General features: G+C 52.1%; 9 protein-coding genes across 9 annotated transcripts; 6 read left to right on the top strand and 3 right to left on the bottom strand.

Annotated features, from left to right (window-relative positions):
- Positions 1 to 539: 539 nt before the first annotated feature.
- On the top strand, positions 540 to 2306 carry SCP_0700140 (predicted protein; the record flags this gene model as incomplete). The annotated part of the gene is made up of 2 exons (XM_027759946.1): positions 540 to 773; positions 828 to 2306. 2 exons carry the CDS (start codon positions 540 to 542, stop codon positions 2304 to 2306), a joined length of 1713 nt encoding a protein of 570 aa, XP_027615747.1.
- Positions 2307 to 2694: 388 nt separating this feature from the next.
- Positions 2695 to 4902, bottom strand: SCP_0700130 (predicted protein; the record flags this gene model as incomplete). Its single annotated transcript, XM_027759945.1, has 12 exons — positions 2695 to 2745; positions 2799 to 2830; positions 2890 to 3328; positions 3385 to 3496; positions 3550 to 3722; positions 3774 to 3881; positions 3935 to 3965; positions 4021 to 4318; positions 4371 to 4423; positions 4477 to 4604; positions 4666 to 4777; positions 4856 to 4902. 12 exons carry the CDS (start codon positions 4900 to 4902, stop codon positions 2695 to 2697), a joined length of 1584 nt encoding a protein of 527 aa, XP_027615746.1.
- Positions 4903 to 5140: 238 nt separating this feature from the next.
- Positions 5141 to 8500, top strand: SCP_0700120 (Pre-mRNA-splicing factor prp1; the record flags this gene model as incomplete). Its single annotated transcript, XM_027759944.1, has 12 exons — positions 5141 to 5220; positions 5272 to 5340; positions 5393 to 5566; positions 5627 to 5879; positions 5934 to 6032; positions 6082 to 6378; positions 6430 to 6556; positions 6607 to 7228; positions 7285 to 7543; positions 7602 to 7980; positions 8036 to 8301; positions 8357 to 8500. 12 exons carry the CDS (start codon positions 5141 to 5143, stop codon positions 8498 to 8500), a joined length of 2769 nt encoding a protein of 922 aa, XP_027615745.1.
- A 1016-nt stretch (positions 8501 to 9516) lies between these two features.
- SCP_0700110 (hypothetical protein) lies at positions 9517 to 10464 on the top strand (the record flags this gene model as incomplete). Its single annotated transcript, XM_027759943.1, has 1 exon — positions 9517 to 10464. One exon carries the CDS (start codon positions 9517 to 9519, stop codon positions 10462 to 10464), a length of 948 nt encoding a protein of 315 aa, XP_027615744.1.
- A 230-nt stretch (positions 10465 to 10694) lies between these two features.
- SCP_0700100 (predicted protein) lies at positions 10695 to 12338 on the bottom strand (the record flags this gene model as incomplete). Its single annotated transcript, XM_027759942.1, has 6 exons — positions 10695 to 11052; positions 11110 to 11287; positions 11341 to 11578; positions 11624 to 11954; positions 12015 to 12164; positions 12217 to 12338. 6 exons carry the CDS (start codon positions 12336 to 12338, stop codon positions 10695 to 10697), a joined length of 1377 nt encoding a protein of 458 aa, XP_027615743.1.
- A 234-nt stretch (positions 12339 to 12572) lies between these two features.
- Positions 12573 to 13683, top strand: SCP_0700090 (Putative mitochondrial carrier protein; the record flags this gene model as incomplete). Its single annotated transcript, XM_027759941.1, has 6 exons — positions 12573 to 12614; positions 12666 to 12822; positions 12876 to 12979; positions 13030 to 13191; positions 13264 to 13449; positions 13507 to 13683. 6 exons carry the CDS (start codon positions 12573 to 12575, stop codon positions 13681 to 13683), a joined length of 828 nt encoding a protein of 275 aa, XP_027615742.1.
- A 112-nt stretch (positions 13684 to 13795) lies between these two features.
- On the bottom strand, positions 13796 to 16023 carry SCP_0700080 (Arginase/deacetylase; the record flags this gene model as incomplete). The annotated part of the gene is made up of 8 exons (XM_027759940.1): positions 13796 to 14221; positions 14268 to 14532; positions 14588 to 14799; positions 14861 to 15006; positions 15060 to 15116; positions 15172 to 15226; positions 15277 to 15443; positions 15495 to 16023. 8 exons carry the CDS (start codon positions 16021 to 16023, stop codon positions 13796 to 13798), a joined length of 1857 nt encoding a protein of 618 aa, XP_027615741.1.
- Positions 16024 to 16272: 249 nt separating this feature from the next.
- Positions 16273 to 17551, top strand: SCP_0700070 (hypothetical protein; the record flags this gene model as incomplete). Its single annotated transcript, XM_027759939.1, has 4 exons — positions 16273 to 16608; positions 16669 to 17251; positions 17307 to 17447; positions 17502 to 17551. 4 exons carry the CDS (start codon positions 16273 to 16275, stop codon positions 17549 to 17551), a joined length of 1110 nt encoding a protein of 369 aa, XP_027615740.1.
- Positions 17552 to 18920: 1369 nt separating this feature from the next.
- SCP_0700060 (hypothetical protein) lies at positions 18921 to 19631 on the top strand (the record flags this gene model as incomplete). Its single annotated transcript, XM_027759938.1, has 2 exons — positions 18921 to 19065; positions 19120 to 19631. 2 exons carry the CDS (start codon positions 18921 to 18923, stop codon positions 19629 to 19631), a joined length of 657 nt encoding a protein of 218 aa, XP_027615739.1.
- Positions 19632 to 20231: the final 600 nt, after the last annotated feature.

Here is a 20231-nt window from a genome sequence, read left to right as displayed (position 1 = left end):
TCAATCATTCGCTAATTTTGCTCATAGCCGACAGCTTTTACAAGGGCCGAGGGACTGGGGAGGTTGGACCAGCTGGAAGTCGGTATGCAGAATCGATAATAGGTTGTAGATGTTTGTTCAAGTACAGCAGCATGCTTTATCACCATCTGGTGCAGATTCAAAAACTCTGCAGTGTGCTGTAGGTTTTAAACATCGGCGTATTCAGCTGGTCATGAGTTGGTCATGGCGCGATCGACGCGTATCGACGCGTCGCGTCATGGTCACGGTGTGGTGTCACGCGTCGCTCCCTCTGTATTTCGTCGTCATCCAGTCTGCAAGACAATCACTCGCCAGCCCGCAATATTCAGGCCAACCTGCTGATTGTAATCACCTTCCAGAATATAAGATCTACTGCGATTAGTGATCAAGTCCTCACAACGGCGGTTAAGTTGTGCTCGTCACTCGTTTCGAGCTTGTAGTAACGCAAACATCAGGTATGACGGGACGGTCCAATATCTGTCTCCCCGTTATTAATGTTCTTGCAGTTCTCATTAGAAACCATGCACAGATGCTTACAACTCCCGGAGCTCTTGTGCATAATATTCGAGCTGATCTACACGGAGGATTGGGACGGTCTCCAAACTCTCGCTGCGCTTTCAGTGACGTGTCGTACCTTTCATGATATTGCTCTGGATGTTTTATGGTACTGGCAGCCGAACATTGGACCATTGGTCAGATGCTTCCCTCCTGATGTCTGGACGGAGGAGTGCGACACCAACGGCATGCATACTGTGGTACGATTTTTCTTGCACATTCGCAACGTCTTACCTGGTAATTGTGTCATATAGTCGTTGGTGAGAGAACCTAGTCCTGACGACTGGGAACGGTTCCTGTCCTATGCTGCCCGCATCAAGTCGCTCTGTCATCGCACGACTCCGAGTCGAACCCCATTATGGCCTCCTAGCTGTTTGTACGCTATGCGCGTTCAAGAAGACGTATTCGGTACACTATACAGGATTCGAAATGGTCGGTCCTTCCTGCCAAATTTGCGCCGGTTTGAACGGACACAATGTTCCAAAGACCCTGCGAATGACCTAGCTCACCTGCGACTCTTGCTAAATCCGAAGGTGACAGACATGGCGATCTTCACCATGGCTGAGTTCGACACCACGTTGGCTGTGGACCTCGACAAGGCTGTGGAAGACTTTGGGAACAATTCCCCGTCCTTACAGCACCTCACCGCTATATGTCCATTTATCCCAAACATTGCAGCAACAACTTCAAAGATCATCCTTAATCACCGGTCTCTCCGGACAGTCCACCTCTTCCAAGCCAATGACACATACATGTCCATCGAAGCTGCAGTCCACCTTGCACACCTCCCCACACTTGAAAAGCTGTGCATACGCTCAGACAAGTTCGTTGACACGGACGGATCCTTGCTGCCTATCCACAGCGCAGTATCTGATGTTATGTTCCCCGCCCTACGGTTGCTTACGCTCTATTCACATGATTTGAGCAGCGTCCGCTTGTTCATCGAGTCTATCCAGTCCACACAGCTGGAGAGCTTGCAGGCCCTCGTGCTGGTGCCTCCCACAGCAGCGGAGGTGCAGGAGTTCACGACGACCATCAGCGCCCGCAAGTCGCTCCAGTCTATTTCCATGTCGCGCGGACTGGGGAGCCCGCGTTTCCAGGACAGCTACACTATTACCGGAGACCACCTTCGCCCGCTCCTCGCGCTGAAGGACATGTTTGACTGCAAAATCCAATGGCGCTGCCCCCTGGAGCTCGACAACGCGTTCATCAAGGATCTCGCACTGGCATGGCCAAAAATCCACACGCTTGAGCTGGGCACGGATTGGCGCAGGGAGCTGGACACACTCGGCGTTACGCTGAAAGGACTGATCCCTCTTGCGCAGCATTGCCCTGCCCTGGAGCACCTTGGCCTGGTATTCGACACGGACGTCTCGGAGATCGTGGATACGTACAGCGAACAACGGCCGGGGGGCGGAGTTACCAACGGCAAGCTGCTCTTGTTGTCGACCGGCACGTCGCGGATCGGCGAGGATATGGTCACTCTGGGTGGCTCTCTCTCCGATCTCTTCCCACAGTTGCGTCATGTCCATTCTGCGTGGGGTAAGAAGGAGTTGCATGACGCGGCTGGCGCGGACGAAGACGACCCAGATGAGGAGGAACTTCAACAATGGGAACAGCTGCGCAGGCTGGTGCGTGAGATGGGACGGGTGCGGAGGCAGGAAAGAGAGTGGCATGCGAGCGCGGCGAAGGACCGACCCTCGCAAAAGCGACTGCCCATCGTTTCAGCCTGATACACGACCAGATTCGACTCTTCTCCACTTCCAGACTAGAAATTTCTGTAATTCGTTAATCGCGCAACTTACATGCAACCTTCCCGCTCCCTTGTGTGGTGCACGGCAAGTTCGATCTCAATCGTATGAAATGTCGTGGTGCTCACTTTTCCAACCTCAGCCTACGGATAATACTACTTTTGTGGTTTTTCTTGGCCGGGTGACCAATCTCTTTACTTACAGCGATTGGAACGAGACTTAATCCTCAAAAACCTTACACTGTTTGACATAATACATACGAATCCACCGCTTTCCCGATTCAAGGATGGAGATTGTCATCATGAACCATGTTCGTAAATTGTGATAAGATATAAAGCTGACAGTAGATACCACCGCGGACCAGAAGCCTCTAAACATGCTCTGGCGCGTACTGGACGCAGAAGACGACAGCGCCAATTTCCTGTGCAAGAACAGCGGCGTCTGGTCGGCGGTCGACGTTGCGACAGTGATCACCGTGGTCGCAGTAGGTGCCGCTTCCCGGGTACCTACCAGACAGTGAGTCCCATCAGTACCCCGACATGATAGCAATGAGTGTCACGCATACTCGAGAAAATGCCGCTGTGTTGTTGGGCCCTATCAACAGCCTCTTCGAGTAAGGTGGGCGCATCGCCCGGTACCCTCGACACGAATCCGATGCGAGGGGGATCAACAGAGGGATGCGTCAAGTTACCGTAGTAGAATACCACAAGGTTCGACTTCAAGAATGGAACTCCGAGGCTCCAGCTAAAAAGGGAGCCGTACCTGGGAGGATCCGTCGAAACCACCCTGCTCGCCACGCACATCTTGGCGTCTCCGTACTTGTTCTGTGCGACGAAGTCACGCGGGTCGACGGAGAACATGTTGCCGCCGATCTTGAAGGCGAGTGTATGCGGGGTTGTGCACGGGAACGTCGCCTTCGAATGGAGATTCGATGCGTATGCCGGGGATACGGTGGACAGGATGTTCGTGACGACATCACTGGGACCGCGAATGAGTGAGTTTCCCTGTCAAAAACAGGGTGATTGGCTATCATTCAGTAATACGGGTAGACTCAACCTACAGTGTCAATGAGCGCGGATGTAGACGATGAAGAAACACCGTCAGGCTGCACAGCAGAAGCTGGAAGTTGCACACCGTCAAGGAAGACGCCGTCCAAGGGCGCTTCCCAGCGACTGTGGGTTGACTTAGGGAAGCCTTTTTCCAGAGGAGTGGACAGAGGACATACAGGGGATAGACTTCGTGGACTGCGAATGTCGGGGGTTTTATACCGCCATCACGAGGAGCATAAAGACGAACTGGGACCCATGTGATAGAAGAGTTGTCCACTCCAATTGGCAATTGACCGATCGTAATTGCACCGTGCCCACTCACGTCAACAGTATCACGTTGCAGAGTGATCTGAGAAGACAGGTCATGCCACGGTTGTAACGTTTTCACTGTCCCACCCACCGCAAACATGGGCTGGTCAATAACACCAGACATCACTAATCGAGATACAAATGGCCCGTATTTCCCTATGTTGGATATCAAGGTATCAGTCGTAGCAGGTGAATTAAACTGCGTGGTAGATCAATATCAAAGGGCGCTATGTTGGAGGAAGGACCAAGTACCTTCGCGTTAATGACAGAAGACTGAATGGAGCTACAGGCGGACAATTCCTGGTCAGTACTGTATGACAATTCTGGCTGCAATGTACCTCTCCGAAGGAAAACCAAGCCCAAACAAACCAGCCGCTCCATTAGACACCGCAGCATTGTTCGTTCTGTTGATCGCCGCGAAAGGTTGTTCAGACATGGAAATTCCCGCCACAGAGACTGTGTCAAGACCGACGGGGCCCGCAGCGTAGGTACTGGTTTTGGAGTCACCGTACGAGATGTTCATACTTGGACCGAGGGGTTCAAACAGCGACGTAGAGTATGCAGGAGAGGTCGAGCTTCGGCAGGTCTTCGTATGACACGCCTCTGATATGACCCACAAATCGCTGGAACCTGTGTCTGCTAGCGTGTCAATTGGCTGAAATCATGGTATACCTGAGAACTACTTCACCCAGGTCCAGTGCAGTTGTCGTAGTGCCTATTTGCACTGAAACGGTGTAGTAACTGCCAGGCACATAACGTTCGAATACTATTGCATAATTGCTGGAAGCACTCACAAGTCGGCGTAATCTCCCAAACCAACGGATCCAGCCAATATTTCTTGCATGTCTCGTGGTACATCAGCCTGGCGTAGAAAAGGGATGACAACTCCTGTTCTGTTAACACTTCCTCCCTCATTTGAGACCTGGAGGGGCAGGGCAAACATAAAAGAAGGTAGAACTACCAGAGCCCCCAGTGCCGCATACCAGCTTGACGTACACATCCAGAAACGAGCGAAGCCGCGACCAGCGCGAGTAGTACTTCAAGCGGGCGATTCTCGACAGATGATATGTATTATGCACAAGTAGAGAGAGGAGCCTTGACGGTAGGTTCAAGTTGGTTACTACCATCACCGTGACCGCACTCGCATCAGGTTTCGTCAGTTTCGAAACTTACTGGATTTCATAGAAATTTAAACCAGTGATCAAAGAATGGAGACGCATTCAAACAGGCTTCATACAACACGATAATGTGAATTCTGAACTATCTGAGCCTGACAGTGAGCAGTGGACTTCGAACTTGAATCGAGCCCGAGCCTGGCGAAGCCACCGCATCACGGGAACAAGTACATTACGTAAATCCCTCGCTGAGTGCACTCACTGAGTCGCGCTGCTCGGCTTCGAGTTCGACGCTCGCGACGACAAGAGGCAACCCATCGTCCATCCTATCCACTTCTTTATAATGGCGGCCAACAAACCAAACAAGCTTGCATTCTTGTCAATGCCTGCCCCGGCGTCTTACGTCGCGGGTCTCGGTCGAGGGTATGTGATTTCACTCCTGATACTTGCATAGACTAATATCATAGCCCACAGTGCATCTGGTTTCACTACGCGTTCCGATATCGGTCCAGCACGAGAAGGACCATCCGCAGAGGTTATAGCGTATGTAGCAGACTGTTGCGGTATTATGCAGCAATATTGACAACATTCGCAGTGAAGCCCAAGCTCGGCGAGGTGAAGAGCCTGAAGTTGATCCTGACCAGTTTCAAGACCCAGACAATGAATATGGTCTATTTGCTGGTACTACTTACGAGGCGGACGACGAGGAGGCGGACCAGATCTACGACCAGGTTGACCAGAACATGGATGCGCGGCGAAGGGCACGGAGGTGAGTACCCCGGAGAGCTCGCGCATTTGGAGTCCACTAATCAAACTCGGTTCCTTACAGAGAGGCTCTCGAGAATGCTGAATTGGCGAAACACCGTGCAGAACGGCCCAAGATTCAACAGCAGTTCGCCGATCTGAAACGCGGTCTTTCAGTTGTCACCGATGAAGAATGGGAGAACATTCCAGAGGTGGGCAATCTCACGCGGAAAAAGCGTAAAAGGGACGAGAGGTCATTCGTTGTACCCGACAGCGTTATCGTTGGGGACAGATCGAAGGCCGAATATGAGAACTCCTTGGATGCAAGACAGCAAGCGGTAGGCTTTTTGTTTTTTTACTTCTGTGATACACTTGTTCATTTGAGTATTCAGACTGGTGGATTCGAGACTCCTGCCGACAGTGGGACTCTGACCAACTTCGTTGAAATGGGACAAGCCCGAGATAAGATCTTGTCTCTGAAACTTGATCAGGTATGTAAACCTCAGGGTCTCCTGTTTCTCGGGATTAAACTTTTGTTAGGTCTCCGGCAACTCCACTACTTCCGGGTTGTCTACTTCTATCGATCCTAAAGGCTACCTTACCTCCCTCGACAGTGTCGTACTGAAAACGGATGCGGAGATTGGTGACATCAAGCGAGCTCGCATGCTGTTTGACTCACTAGTCAAGTCAAATCCGAAACATGCTCCAGGTTGGATCGCTGCTGCTTGCTTGGAGGAACATGCAGGACGAATGGTTGCAGCAAGAAAGCTTATCAAAGCCGGCTGCGAACAGTGCCCCAAGAGTGAGGACGTGTGGCTAGAAGCGGTACGGCTTCATGTAAGCGTGTGGTATTATTGCGTGTTTTCTTTTATTAATACCTTGTATCAGAACAACGACGACGCGAAAGTCATATTGGCGAACGCTGTGCAACACGTCGGACAGAGTGTCAAAATATGGTTGGCTGCTGCCGACTTGGAGCACGACCTCAAAGCTAAGAAGAGGGTTCTGCGGAAAGGTTCCTCTCATCACATGCATTTCATGCTCACAGACTGACATTTGTTTTAGCCTTGGAACACATTCCGAATTCTGTCCGTCTCTGGAAAGAAACCGTAAACCTCGAGTCTTCCGCAGTCGACGCCCGTATCCTGCTGTCGCGTGCTGTGGAGGTTATTCCGCTTTCCGTCGAGCTGTGGCTTGCTCTCGCGCGATTAGAGACACCTGAAAAGGCTAAGGCTGTCCTGAACAAGGCTCGTAAGGCCGTTCCCACTAGCCACGAGATTTGGATAGCTGCCGGAAGGTTGCTTGAACAAGAAGCTTATGCCTCGGACAAACCTGAAGTCCAGTGTAACAAGGAGCTGGAAGCGGTTGACAAGACCATCGAACTAGGTGTTCGGTCTCTTCGCACGCACCAAGTCCTCCTTACCCGTGAGCAGTGGCTGAAGGAGGCAGAACGATGTGAGGCTGAAGGTTCACCGCGCACGTGCGAGGCCATTATCAAGGCTACAGTCGCCATGGACATCGAAGAGGAGGATAGGCTTGATACCTGGGTCAGCGACGCAGAGAGTGCCGAAGCGAGAAGCAGGGTTGGTACAGCGAGAGCGATCCTGGCATATGCTTTGAAAGTCTTCCCTGACAAGAGGAGCTTGTGGAGGAAAGCTGCAGATCTCGAGAAGGCGCATGGTACTAGGCAAGTCATCCATCAGCTGCTCGCCGTTTGAGTATTTGTTGATCCCCCTCTCGCAGAGAATCCCTCGATGCAATTCTCACTCGTGCTGTGCATCATTGTCCACAAGCGGAGGTCCTGTGGCTTATGTGGGCCAAGGAAAAATGGTTAGCTGGCGACGTTCCGGCCGCTCGCGACGTCTTGGAAAGGGCTTTCGTCGCGAATCCAGAAAGCGAGCAAATCTGGTTGGCAGCGGTCAAGCTCGAAGCAGAAAACGGCGAGTTGGGCGTTGCCAGGGAGCTCCTAGTTCGTGCTCGGACGGTCGCCGACACGCAGCGGGTGAGTTCGCTTTCCCTCCAATGCTATACACGCGTAGCCAACACCATCGTCCCTGTAGATCTGGATGAAATCGGCAGTATTTGAGCGTCAACAAGGCAGGATCTCTACCGCACTGGAGACCCTTAGTGCTGCTTTGGCAAAGTATCCCAAGTTCGCAAAGCTGTACATGATCCAAGGCCAGATACATCAATCGCAAGGAAATTTCGCCGCTGCTCGCGCGTCTTTCGCTGCCGGTATTAAGGCCTGTCCTAAGGAGGTCACACTATGGATCCTTGCAAGCAGATTAGAGGAGTCAGATGGAAGGAGCATCAAGGCGAGAGCTCTTCTTGACAAGGCGCGGCTGGCAAACCCGGGCAGTGATGTCCTCTGGGCGGAAGCAGTCGGCGTCGAAGAACGTAGTGGAGGTTCTGCACAGGCGAAAACAGTGCTGGCTAGAGGTGTGCAAACCGACTCTTGAGTCGTCGTTGTTTAAACTGACTTTCTTGTTTGTAGGTTTGCAAGAATGTCCGACTTCTGGGTTGTTGTGGTCAATGACCATATGGGCGGAGCCTCGACCGACTCGGAAGTCGCGCTCGGCAGATGCCCTGAAAAAGTCAGCCGATGACCCGCTCATTCTGTGCACTGTCGCTAGATTGTTTTGGGCCGAGCGCAAGATTGAGAAGGCGAGGCAATGGTTTGAACGTGCGATCTCTGCCAATCCTGATCTGGGTGACATCTGGGCGTGGTGGTTGAAGTTTGAGAGACAACATGGCACTTCGGTGAGCGTATGTTGCGCATGTACTTTGTTCTCTTTAGTAAATGCCTCTTTTTCAGGAGCAACAGGAGGAAGTCATCAAGAAGTGCATCGCCGCGGAACCTCATCATTCTCCTGCGTGGCAGTCTATCGCCAAGGACGTCAAGGACACAGGGGAGGGCACGAGAGACATTTTGGAGCTTGTTGCTGCTACTCTGCAGTGAAGAACATGACGTGGCGGTTCCAGCGCGGCGGAATCCACCGTCTGTTTGGAGTCGCTGTTCTGAGTGCTTTCATCTCATATGTTGTACCAGTAGTTTTTTACATGTAGCTGCAGCTTTTTTGTTTCCAACGCAAAATTAGCTGTGCCACACCCGCCTTGTACACGATGTTTCGCGACGAGCAGGTGAGGAATGCCTATCACTATATATACTTAAGACTGTCGGATCATGCTCAATCAAGTTGGAATTCGCCGCTGATGGATCCGGAGCTGAAGAACGGATGGAACCGGTAGGTGGGCCTGGTAACTTCTACACCCGTCACTGATTCTTCAAATTTTCCTCTCCAAGGCTCTGACGAGGATGGACGTGCAGTCGCACCCTTTGCTTCATAATGATGACATCCTTCGACTAGTCTTCCGGCAAATGTTTGATGGCAGAGATACTATAGGATGGACGTCCACATTAGCTAGCTCAGCGCGGGTTTCCACAGCATTCTGCAGCCCAGCACTCGACGTGCTGTGGTACGATGTCACGATCCTACCTTTGTTGAAAACATTAGGCCTATTCCTGTCGCAGACGCAGAACGATGGCAGAGTGCGGCGTGTGTATGTGTGTATCTGTATCATGATCGCTACTGTAGTGTATATTGAACTAGCCAGTACTGTTGCTTCCCGCAGGTCCTGGAAGGATTCGTCGCTGAAAGCCGATGGGCGAGATTTCAAAGCTACGCTGGACGCGTCCGCAGGCTGACTTTGACCGCTGATGAAGCAATCCAAGTTCATCCCTCTGTCTTTCGCGCGATTGGTGTCTTTCATGCACATTATCGGGCCCTCTTCCCCGTGCTTCGTCATTTAGACTGTTCGACAACGCCTTCCCTGTACGAACTGCAATTATTTCCATTTATCACTGGGTCACTTCGGGAGGTCACCATCGGGAAGCAGTGGTCATTCCATACGGGGACGAACGAGGATCAGATTTTTGGGAGGCTACTCAGCGTGCTCAGCTCCGAAGCCTCTGAAATGAACTACCTGTATCTAGGCTGCGATATCCGACCGTCGCTGTTGATACAACACATCGTCCATTTCACGAGGTTGAAGCACCTATTTCTTGAAGGACCCATCTCGTCGTCCCAGCTTCTCAGTTGTTGCGGCGGACTCGTGGATCTGGCATTTCTATCTGTTTCTGGTCTCAGAGAGCCGTCCCAGGACGATGTCTCTTCGATCGGATTTCCATCTCTGCGAGAACTTAAAATGACTTCCGACCCATCAATCCCAGGTGTCATCCATCTCCTGGCGTCTGTATCTTCTCCTCATCTCCAAGAAGTCGCACTTCTAGGGTTATCCTGGGATGACCTGGATGAATGGCGCAGCTGCTTCTGTGTCCTATGTTCCAAATTCAGCTCATCACTACGGAAGATCGACGTCACTAGTTTCGCACCTGTGAATGCTTCAAGCGTCAGTTTCATGCATATTGTGCAGCCTCTGCTTGGCATAAGCGGAATCCAGAGCTTCACCATCTGGTGCGATGGTTCGCCCTTCATGCTGACTGATTATGACATCCACGACATAGCAAGCTCGTGGCAGAATCTCGAGGACCTCTACCTCCGGGTTGGAGAAGGCAGCCCCAGAGAACGACCATCGGTATACGCCATTGATGCATTTGCGCAGTTTTGTCCGCGATTGCGACAGCTCACCATCAGCTGTTTGGACATATTCCTCCCTCCACCTTGGCCGCTGTCGCTCACAATGTTCCCACGACTTACAGAACTGAATTGTGGGAAGGGTGATCGCGGCCTCAGAGAGACAACAGATGCCGCGATGCGGTTGGCGCATTTCCTCCACGACAGATGTCCCTGTCTTGACTTGCACACCCTCGCAAGGAATTCGCCAGATCTCTTCCTTGCCTTACGAGACCTCCGCTCACGTGAAGGGAACCAGTCAGACGATGACAGCGTTGAAGCATTGTGACCCACCGTTGTTCGATTCTCCCGCGGTCTTGCTGAACTCGTTGGATGCCATCCCTCTGCGAGCAGCAGACTAGACCGCGTTGTTTAAAACATCTAGTTGAAACCTGCCATTATAGGTTTGTGGCAATCCCTCACTAACGTGAAAGAGTACTTCGTCGTCCTAAAAATCGTTGCAATAGCGCACCCGGTCGTCTGCATATTTTCGCCAGGGCCGTGGGTACCGAACATGATTCATTGCATAGGCCATTCATTAAATGCACCTTGACCAAACCTGAAGAAACTTATGGTCCCCGCATCCACCGCCGCGACAACGACCATCTTCTTCCCCGTCTTCAGCGCCAAGAACGGGTTTGGGTTCCGTGGAGGGGCCGCGGGGGTAGACGGAGGCTTGAGGCCCCATGAAATTATTCGACGCCACAGCGGTAATTTTCCGAAAGGGGGAGCAGAAGGGGTGGGCGCCGGTGCTGCCCTTTCTTGCTTTTGTTGCGCGTAAGAGATGCGCTTGCGGGGGACGGGAGGCGGCAGTTCGGGTAGGACGTCGAACAGGGCCGTGAGCTCCGTCAACGAGGGCATAGGTGTCGTCCTGGCGCTGCAAAAAAGTAGTTAGCACAACTTGGACCAAGTCCGAGAAGAATGGAGTACAGACTTCACGACGACTACGGAGAAATCTGGGGGTGGAGGTGCCGTTTTTTTAAATGGTGTCGACGGCTTGTACAGATTGTAGAATATTTCATACGGGGAAGGGGGGTTATTCGGTGACTGTTGCACGTGAAGAGGCGCATCGAACCCTGAAGGCAAAAACCGTAGCGATTTGAATATAGAATCTGTAACCAAAAATTGAGATGCACCAAACAAATCGCGAGCTCTGAATGCGCACGGTAGTCCATATTGTAGTGAAGCCAGCGGTTGAATAGAAGAGGCCTCCACCAATCAAACGCGCGAGAGAAAATGCGTGTTAGTCTGGAGATTGCAGACCGTACACCGGAGTACAGAATCCCAAGGATTGATGTCGGCACTTGCACCTTCGTATTCACAGGCAGCGGGGTTGGATAGTCTGAAGACGGAGGCTTGGTCCGCATCACCATATAACCTAATCGTCTCAGATAGGCAAAAACCTGCGGCGACATAAGCACGCATCGTCAAGATTCAAAGTAACGTACCTGGTATTTCTCGAGTGTTAAATCCTCTTTACCGACCATCTCAGCAAAAGCTTGCTGCACGCTCATGGGGACTCCCTCAGAGTCTTCCATAGCATCAATGTCGGCGTACTGCGCATCACTTGCTTCCCAGCAGAACATTGCGCCTCTCTCTACAAGATAGAGCGCTTCCTCCGGGAGCAATTCCAACCTTTTCTGCGCCCTTTTCATTCCATCACGAACTGTGGACGTTCTGGCTACGGAGTGACCCATGTTTGCGAAGTGAACTCCTCTTGCTACCGTGACATGCGCCCGAGCAATATCTGGATACCATACGGCATGACTGACAGATTTGCTAGGTAGCAAAAAAGATATGAAAAGATATACAAAACATTCAGAGATAAGTGATACTCACCTGGAAATGCCGGGTGCAGCTCTCAACGCGTCAAACATCGCATTTCGCGACCGATCCAACACATGACGCTGCAGATTAGAACCACCAGTGACATTGGGCTCGAAATCTTTCTCGCCACGCTTGGGGATCACCGGACGAGCAATTCCGGACCTGACGTTGATTTCCCTGAGACGGAGGACGAGTGCAGACATTCTTGACTCACGGCAATTTGGTCCAATCTGGTCCTTGGTCTTCATCTCCAGAAGATTGCTCGTCCTCCTCTCCTCTTTCCTCACTACTTTCGGGCTTCGCAACAGATGAAGGCTTTTCCAGAGAGTCATCCATGCTGAAAGAGTGTCTGATGGTGAGGAGTCCAAAATGATATGAAGCGCCCGAGTCGCCGAAAGTGGAAGGTGCTCTGGTTCACGCGTCGACAGCTTTGAGCGCTGAGCATCGGAGCAGTCTCCGAATCAAGCAGCGCTCACCACCTATGCATTAATCTTTCTTAGCTCATATTTCTTTCCCAACGTCGCAGGACTACGGTTTTCAACGCGAGCAACTGTCATATATACCACCGCAATGTCGGGCCAGGCGAAACCGACATTTTATCAGTCTCTTATGGTATGTGTCCATCTATCCCGACTTCACTGTGATCAGACACAATCATCATAGGCAGGCGGACTAGCCGGGACATCCGTGGACCTGCTTTTCTTTCCCATCGACACGATCAAGACGCGTCTCCAGTCGTCGAAAGGCTTTCTCCGAGCTGGGGGCTTCAGAGGGATCTACAAGGGTGTCGGAAGTGTCGTGGTGGGTAGTGCGCCTGGAGGTATGAATTCACCGTCCAAGGGTTTCCCGTTACCGATGCGGAATTCTTCTCAGCCGCACTGTTTTTCTGCACGTATGACACGCTGAAGCAGACGCTACCATTCTCACCCGACCTCGCGCCTCTCACACACTTGGTTTCGGCGTCTATTGGCGAAACTGTGCGTGCAGCCCTGTTTAAAACGTGATTAGTCATTCAGGATTGTTTCAGGCAGCCTGCGCAGTCCGTGTGCCCACAGAAGTGATCAAGACGCGCACTCAGACGTCTACATATGGGAAAATGGCATCTTCGCTGGATGCGGCGAAGCGCGTTCTGGCAGACGAAGGTCTGCGTGGCTTCTATCGGGGCTTCGGCTCGACGATTATGCGAGAGGTGCGTCGGACACAGTACGTTCCTTCCTCCTCATCCACGTCGAGCGATGCGGGATACCAACCGTTTTTGCAGATCCCGTTCACGTCCATTCAGTTTCCCCTATACGAGCTGCTGAAGCTGCAGCTATCCAGTTCACTTGGCAGAAGGCCCCTCCATGCATATGAAGCAGCAGTCTGCGGGAGCTTTGCGGGCGGTGTAGCTGCAGCGCTGACGACTCCGCTAGACGTACTCAAGACTCGCGTGATGCTTGATCTCAGGGTGCGTCCTCGCCGTCGCGCCTTCGCTTATCAAAGTTGTACTGACTCGATCTCGCAGGATACCTCGAAAGAGAAGCTTCCGTCGCTGACTGCACGATTTAAGCAGATATACCTAACCGAGGGCGTGTCGGCGCTGTTTGCTGGTGTGGTTCCTCGAACATTGTGGATATCGGCTGGAGGCGCAGTGTTCCTTGGGGCGTACGAGTGGACTGTGCATACGCTCATGTCGCAATGACGCTGACCTGGACACTCGTATCGACTAGAGAAGATATACAGTAATACACAACTGGTATCAAAACGCCGGGGTATGCATTCGTATTCGTCCAACCGTAAGTATCTAGAACTCATCAAGTATTAAGAGGCGCATCGGAGCGTGGTCCGAGGCGCAGAATAACCCGGGGGAGCTTCTTCTCCTCCGAAATCCTGTCGGACTTAACGGGTGCCGTTGCATATTTCTTGAGATCAGCTGGCTCTGAGACGGACGCTGGCAAGATGAAAGGCACAGCGTCTTTCTTGTCGGCACCACCGGATTTCCGCGGACCCATCTTCCTCGGGGGTGACGACGCCGGCGTCGGATCGGCACTGCTTGAGCCTTTCTTTCGCTCGCGCAGTGTTCGCGATGATAGCGGGATAGGTACGCGCGACGACGAAGGCGTAAGTAAATGAGAAGAGTCGATGGATGCGAAGATTTCGAGCGCACGCTCCAGCCACGGTTCCGTAGCCTTGGAAAGGGATGCTCTGCCGGCTCGACGCTTCTTGGTAGCACTCTCCAGCTGCAAGAGGGTGAGCTTGGAACTGATCAAGTGGGCTATAGCGCACCTGCACTAAACTGTCCAGGCTCCACCAGTTTTGATTGATCTCGCTGTCATCCAGGTTGAGTAGCCCTGTCAGATGCGCCATAGCCCCGCTTGTCAAGGCCCTGTCGCTGTAACCGCCTTCCAGGACGCTGACTAGTCTGCCGTGCGCATAGCGCTCAGCGAACTTTCCCGCGTCCCGAGCGAATCGCTGGTAGAAGGTAGTAGGAACGCGTCGATGGTGCCGCGACATCGAGGCATGCTCATGCTCGCTCGCGTCGAAGCCGCAACTGCGAGGTAACGTAAGCCCGTCAGAAGGGGCACTTAAGCGTAGAGATTAATTACCTGATGAACACCAGCACGTCATTCCCGGGACCCCCAGTGCCATCAAGGAAGTTGCCAGCCCTACCTAATAATTTGGCGTAGGGTCCCGCGTACAGTTCCCCCCAAAACTGTCGCTCCGAACTGTAAGGTTTGAGGTGGATATTTTCAATATGTTGGCCGTGTGACCCATGTATGGAGACAGAAGCTGCTTGGACAAGGTCTACTTTTCCGTCCTGAGAACGCAGACAATGGTTCGAGTGTGTGTCGGAAGAGATAGAAAACTTCTCGCCGTACCTCGCAAGGGTAAGATAGTATATCATGTATACTTCCGTAGTATATTTGAAGGCTAGATTCACCGGAAGGAGAGACGTACGACTCTTCCAGAGTTTTCCGATAGCTTTCCTCGTTGATTTGCCAAGCTATTGACTGTGTGCCATTTCCTGTGCATATGGCTGAGTCGGACACTGACAACTCGTTACAGTTTCCCACCTACCATGGTGCAAATCGATGTCTAAGATCACGACGCGGTTAATACCGTGCTTCAAATGGGCTGCCACAGAACGGTCTCGGTAAAATAAAATGGAGTACAAACATAGCTGTCTCACCGTGCGCGGCTGCAACTGCAACATTATTCACGAAACAAAAGCCCAAAGGAGTGTCCTGGACGGAAGTGAATGTACTGCATGATGCAACACGCGCCCTTCGCTCACCTCCCCGCAATGATGTCCTGGAGGACGAATGGCCACAAAGGCACGCGTAAAATCCATAGGCTCGGGATTCCGGGCTGATGGAGGACTTGCGGAACTGATAATTGCGTCGACCGCTTCACAGACTGTACCTAGAGCACCTTGAATGGCATCTACCGAGGCCGGGCACACTGTTCGCAAGTCAGTGCTACGGTGGCAAAAAGGATTGAAGAAAACTATACAATACAAATCGCCTTGAGGCAGGTGGTCTGGGAGTTCACTTTCTCCCTTCGCGATCTTGTCGTGGCTGTCTTGAGCCCAAGTCTTCAAGTCTTCCAAATAAACATCGCGTTCAATGTCGCCGTGTATAAATTTGACCGCAGGATTGTCCAAAATATCTACTGAAGCGCTGCTATGCACGAAACTGACAGGAATGCGGTATGCTTGGTCCTGGGCCGCCAGAGAGCTGGCGGAGGAAAGCTTCAACTTTCCGAGTGCCGATGCCAGTTCGTCCGGGTCAGGGGTGGTGTTTGCCGCGTGGGTCGCACCTGGCTTGGACAAAGGATCCCCGGACGACGCGATGGCGTCCTCCAAATGAGCAATAGCAGCTGCCAGACCAATATGTACCGCGCGGAGGCGCTCAGGCCGCTCCACGATGTTGGAGTTGTCCTTGGAACGTATATAACGGTGCTGCAAGCAGGCTTTCTGCAGAAATATTCCTGTTCTTGACACATTTAAACGTGCAAACTTGTCCTCGGAGGGCAAACTCATGCCGGTTTGCTGGCGGAGGTTGTAGATAATGTACTCACAGGACAGGTTTCAACGCGCTGTCGGAGTTTCAATCCACCATTGCAGCGTTCCCCGATTTGGAGAGGCCAGCCTGTTTCCGCCACCGAAGTCGTTCTCATCGTCGAGTTCTTGCTCACCGTGGGCTACTCCCGTACTACTGTCGCTCGTTGCCCCGGAATTGCAGCATTAGTTCCCGTGTCCACGCAGCCAGAAATTGCCTAGGTAGATTCTATGTCAGAAAGCGGTCGTGGTGACGCAGCGACGCCTGTGGCCCCCACCGTCATCCAGCAGGCCGAACACGACGGCATAGATACTCGAGGGGCAGCCGCTATCGAACATATCAGCGATGAAGAAGAAGTCCCCACGCTCTCGGAGAGCGAGTGGTCTACAGAGGACTCAGACGAGGACCCTCCGCATAGCGACCACAGCTTACCATCCCTGCAGTCTGTGTCCGACTCTTCCGATTCCGACCTTCATTCGGATGACACATTATCAGACTCTATGGAGGAAGACGATGAGGAGGAGGAAGACGATGCAGCTGAAGTGCCCCCCATGCCGTCCTTGCGAGTGAGCGTCTGATGTATTATCTGGCGTGAAGCATTGTGTCGTAACTTCTTGTTTCACCAGGAATTTGCGCGCCAGGGATTGAGAACCCTCGATATTGTGGAGCTTCTACTCTCTGCACCGAACCAATCTTTGGACAACGATCCTTTGAGAGCTCGGACGCTGCTTGCTGGCCTTGAAGTAGTTCCAGACGATCTTGTTCGCCGCTACGAAAACCTGAAACGTGGATTCGGAGACGATAGCGATGGCTGCGTCATATGCCGCGATGATCTCCTACCACGATTTCCTTCACCACTGTCGCGTGAAGCCGAGGCGCTTGCTGTGGTCGAATTATTTTCGATGTTACCCTTCCAGCCATCGCCTCAGACCATTCGCGCATTTCCATGCCCTGGAAAGCACCTGTTTCATCACGACTGTCTTGCACCGTGGCTTGCGCGCAAGACGACCTGCCCGACATGTCGGTTTGATATCGACCCTCATTCGCTGACTTTGCGTAAGTCCACTACACCGCGCCGTGCTTCCAGGTCATCGCCAGAGAGGGTGTGGAAGCCCCCACGAGTGAGGAGTCTGGGGGAATGGCTCGAGGACGAAGAGTACTTCCGCAAACACGGCGTCCGGAAAGAAAGACCGTCAGACGCTGTGACTGGTACGTGTATCTTATAGTTTCCTCCTAGCGGACATTCTGATAGCGCCAGTAACAGAGGGGGTTTCCGCTGCATTCGCTGACGACGAGCTGGAAGCCGACGAGGACGAATGGGTAGACACAGACGAGGATCTCCCGGGGGAACGCGCTCTTCGCAGATCACTCCAGAACGTTTTAGATCCCCTGCCCGAAGAGCTGCGTATGCGGTTTCGGTCCGAGATGCGCTCCATGCTTGACGTGTCATTGCCTTTAGGCGATCAACATTGGGATACAGGTTTTCGATCGGGTCAAAGTAATCATTGACCCATTCTCTACCGTCATTCACTGGTGGAAACAGAGCTGCTTCGTGTATCAATAGGATTGACAGGTTCGTTGTCTGGGACATTCTGCTGTTGCTGAAACTTGCATTACCTTGCTTGCAAGGTCTCTCCACCCTCTTAATTGTCATGCTTTTCGACTCCCTGGTTCCTTCCATGCATCTGAATCTTGCATGACAAGTCCCGACTCGGCTTGCAACATCTCAAGTTCGAATCTGTGCAGTGGCAAATGTCGCAAGCAAGGTCTCTGCTGTGAGGAGGCAGCAGTTCCCTCATATTCTACAGCTCTCACATATCATAGTCGATGAAACCATCAATGTACATTACCTATTACGTAGATTCTTCCTGGGTACGAAGTACAACTGGATATTGTAGTGACCAGTCCGAGCCATTCATGAGTTGGGATGTGGATAGGTTGTGCAGGTTCGACCATTCCAGAGAATTCGTGTCTGCCACCTGCGGTCCAGTAGCGTTCAGTGATAATTGAAGCAGCAAGTTACTTGAGCGCTCACCATTACAGTATAACCAAAGGTCGAAGGCGAGTGTCTACAGAGGTCGAAGGCGAGTGTCTACAGAGGTCAGACTAAATTTAATAAATTTTATTCTAGGTCAACGTTGACATGCTGTGATCTCTCCATTATGATTGTGACGCTCATATATATATTACTGAGTACTGAGTCCTCCGGTAAGTATACAACTTGAATTTTTGTTCAACTTTTGCTCATCCAGGCCGAGTCACGTGCTCTGTACTGACTAGTACTGACCGCTACCACCGCCATTTGTGCTGTCCATTTAGCTACGTGTGCTATCTGGCATAGCCTATACGTCAGCTCTCCTTACTGAAACGGAGAAACGCAGTGAATTCCGAGTCAGTGAGTACATATCATGCAGCAGGAAACGCCTCATCGTGACTTCTTAAGATTCCACAGGAAATTTTGGTGTTATTCGTCGCGAATTCTCGGTCTGTTAAGCTTCTGCGCCGAGCCTATATGGTCGATGATCCTTCGAGGGCCCGGAAGCTGCTGGCCGGTCTTGAAGTAGTGCCACACGACCTTGTTCGCCGCTACGAGAGCCTGAAACGTGGAATCGGAGATGACAGCGATGGCTGCGTTATATGTCGCGAAGGTCTCCGACCACCTTCTCCTCCACCACTGTGGCCTGAAGCGGAACCACTCACCGTTGTCGAATTATTGTCAGTATTGCAGCCGTTTTCTCAGACCATTCGCGCCTTCCCATGCCTTGGCATGCACTTATTTCATTACGACTGTCTTGCACCGTGGCTTGCGCGCAAGACGACCTGCCCAATGTGTCGGTTTGATATCGATCCTCATTCGCCGACCTTGAGTATGTCTGCTATGTGGCACGATGGGCCCAGACCGTCCCCAGAGCTGGTGTGGAAGCCCCCACGAGTGAGCAGTCTGGGGGAATGGATTGAAGCCGAAACTAAGCCGAAGAGTACTTTCGCGAGCACGGTGTGCGGAACTCCGTCCTTTGTGACTGGTAAGTATGTTGTGCGGTCTTTTCCTGATCAATGTGTGATAACACGAGTAACAGACTCAGGCTGGTTTTCTGCCGCATTAGCTGACGACGAACCTGAAGTCGCCGAGAATGAACGGGTGGACACAGGTGACTTCAATGGTCTGACTCTACAGGATTTTCTGGGATTGCAACGACGGTCATCCATTCATGGTCACGCAACTGAGTCTAGTGATCGTCTGACTTCTGCTGGGTCAGATGTTTCACGACCCGGGAATGCCACGCTAAACGGAACACTCTTGCAGGACACCATGGGCCGATTCCCCACGAGCACATCCTCCATGTTGCGATCCCCCAGTCATTCTTCGCTTGACATAGAGTTCATCGACTGGGATCGTGCGACTTCTACTGTTTCACTACCTGGGAATGCTACACTAGACGGAACACTTTTCCGGGGTGCCATGGGCCGATTCCCCACAAGCACATCTTCCATGATACGATCCCCTTGTCATTCTTCGCTCGACATAGACTTCATCGACTGGGATCGTGTGACTTCTGCTGGGTCAAGTGTTTCACGACCCGCGAGCTAGGCGGAGCACTCTTGTAGGACACCATGGGCCGATTTTCTACGAGCACATCCTTCATGACAGGATCTTCCTGTCATTCTTCTCTCGACGAAGACTCCATCAAGTTACTGCGCAGCCCCCAGTCGTTTGACTGGAATCGTTGACGAAGCAGCGCCTGCCAACGAACACCTTTGGGATATTGGTTTCCGTTCGAACGACGTCTCTATGCCATTGTCTAGAATCTAGTTCTTGCTCGGAGAGCAAGCTCTCCCGACCCAAAAATGAAAGTGTCCTTTTTACACAGTTGTTGTTCGCTATTTGTTTTGTGGCAATTCTGTCCGCTCCCGTCTCCGAGCAAGTTCCGCCGCCGCCTGGCGGCCTTTCGAGTTACCTAGACAGAGCTGTTCCGTGTACGATTAAGGTCGATGTTGTTTGGGTCAGGGCTTTGTAGGCTCTATTGATGCGCGGACTCATATGTTCTACAACTTATACACATCGTGGAGTCATCGATGTACATTAAGAGGTAGCGGTTATTTCAAGGGTGTGGATCATCGATGTGCAGGCTCCTCGGGGAGACTTAGTGTCACGTCCAAGCCTCGTGCGTCATGAGTGGGAAACTGTGAA

The sequence above is a fragment of the Sparassis crispa genome (genome assembly GCF_003851025.1).
Source record: "Sparassis crispa DNA, contig_000006F, whole genome shotgun sequence".
NCBI lineage: Eukaryota > Fungi > Basidiomycota > Agaricomycetes > Polyporales > Sparassidaceae > Sparassis > Sparassis crispa.
Note: the sequence above shows the minus strand (reverse complement) of the source record. Positions and strands in the feature narration are given on the sequence as shown.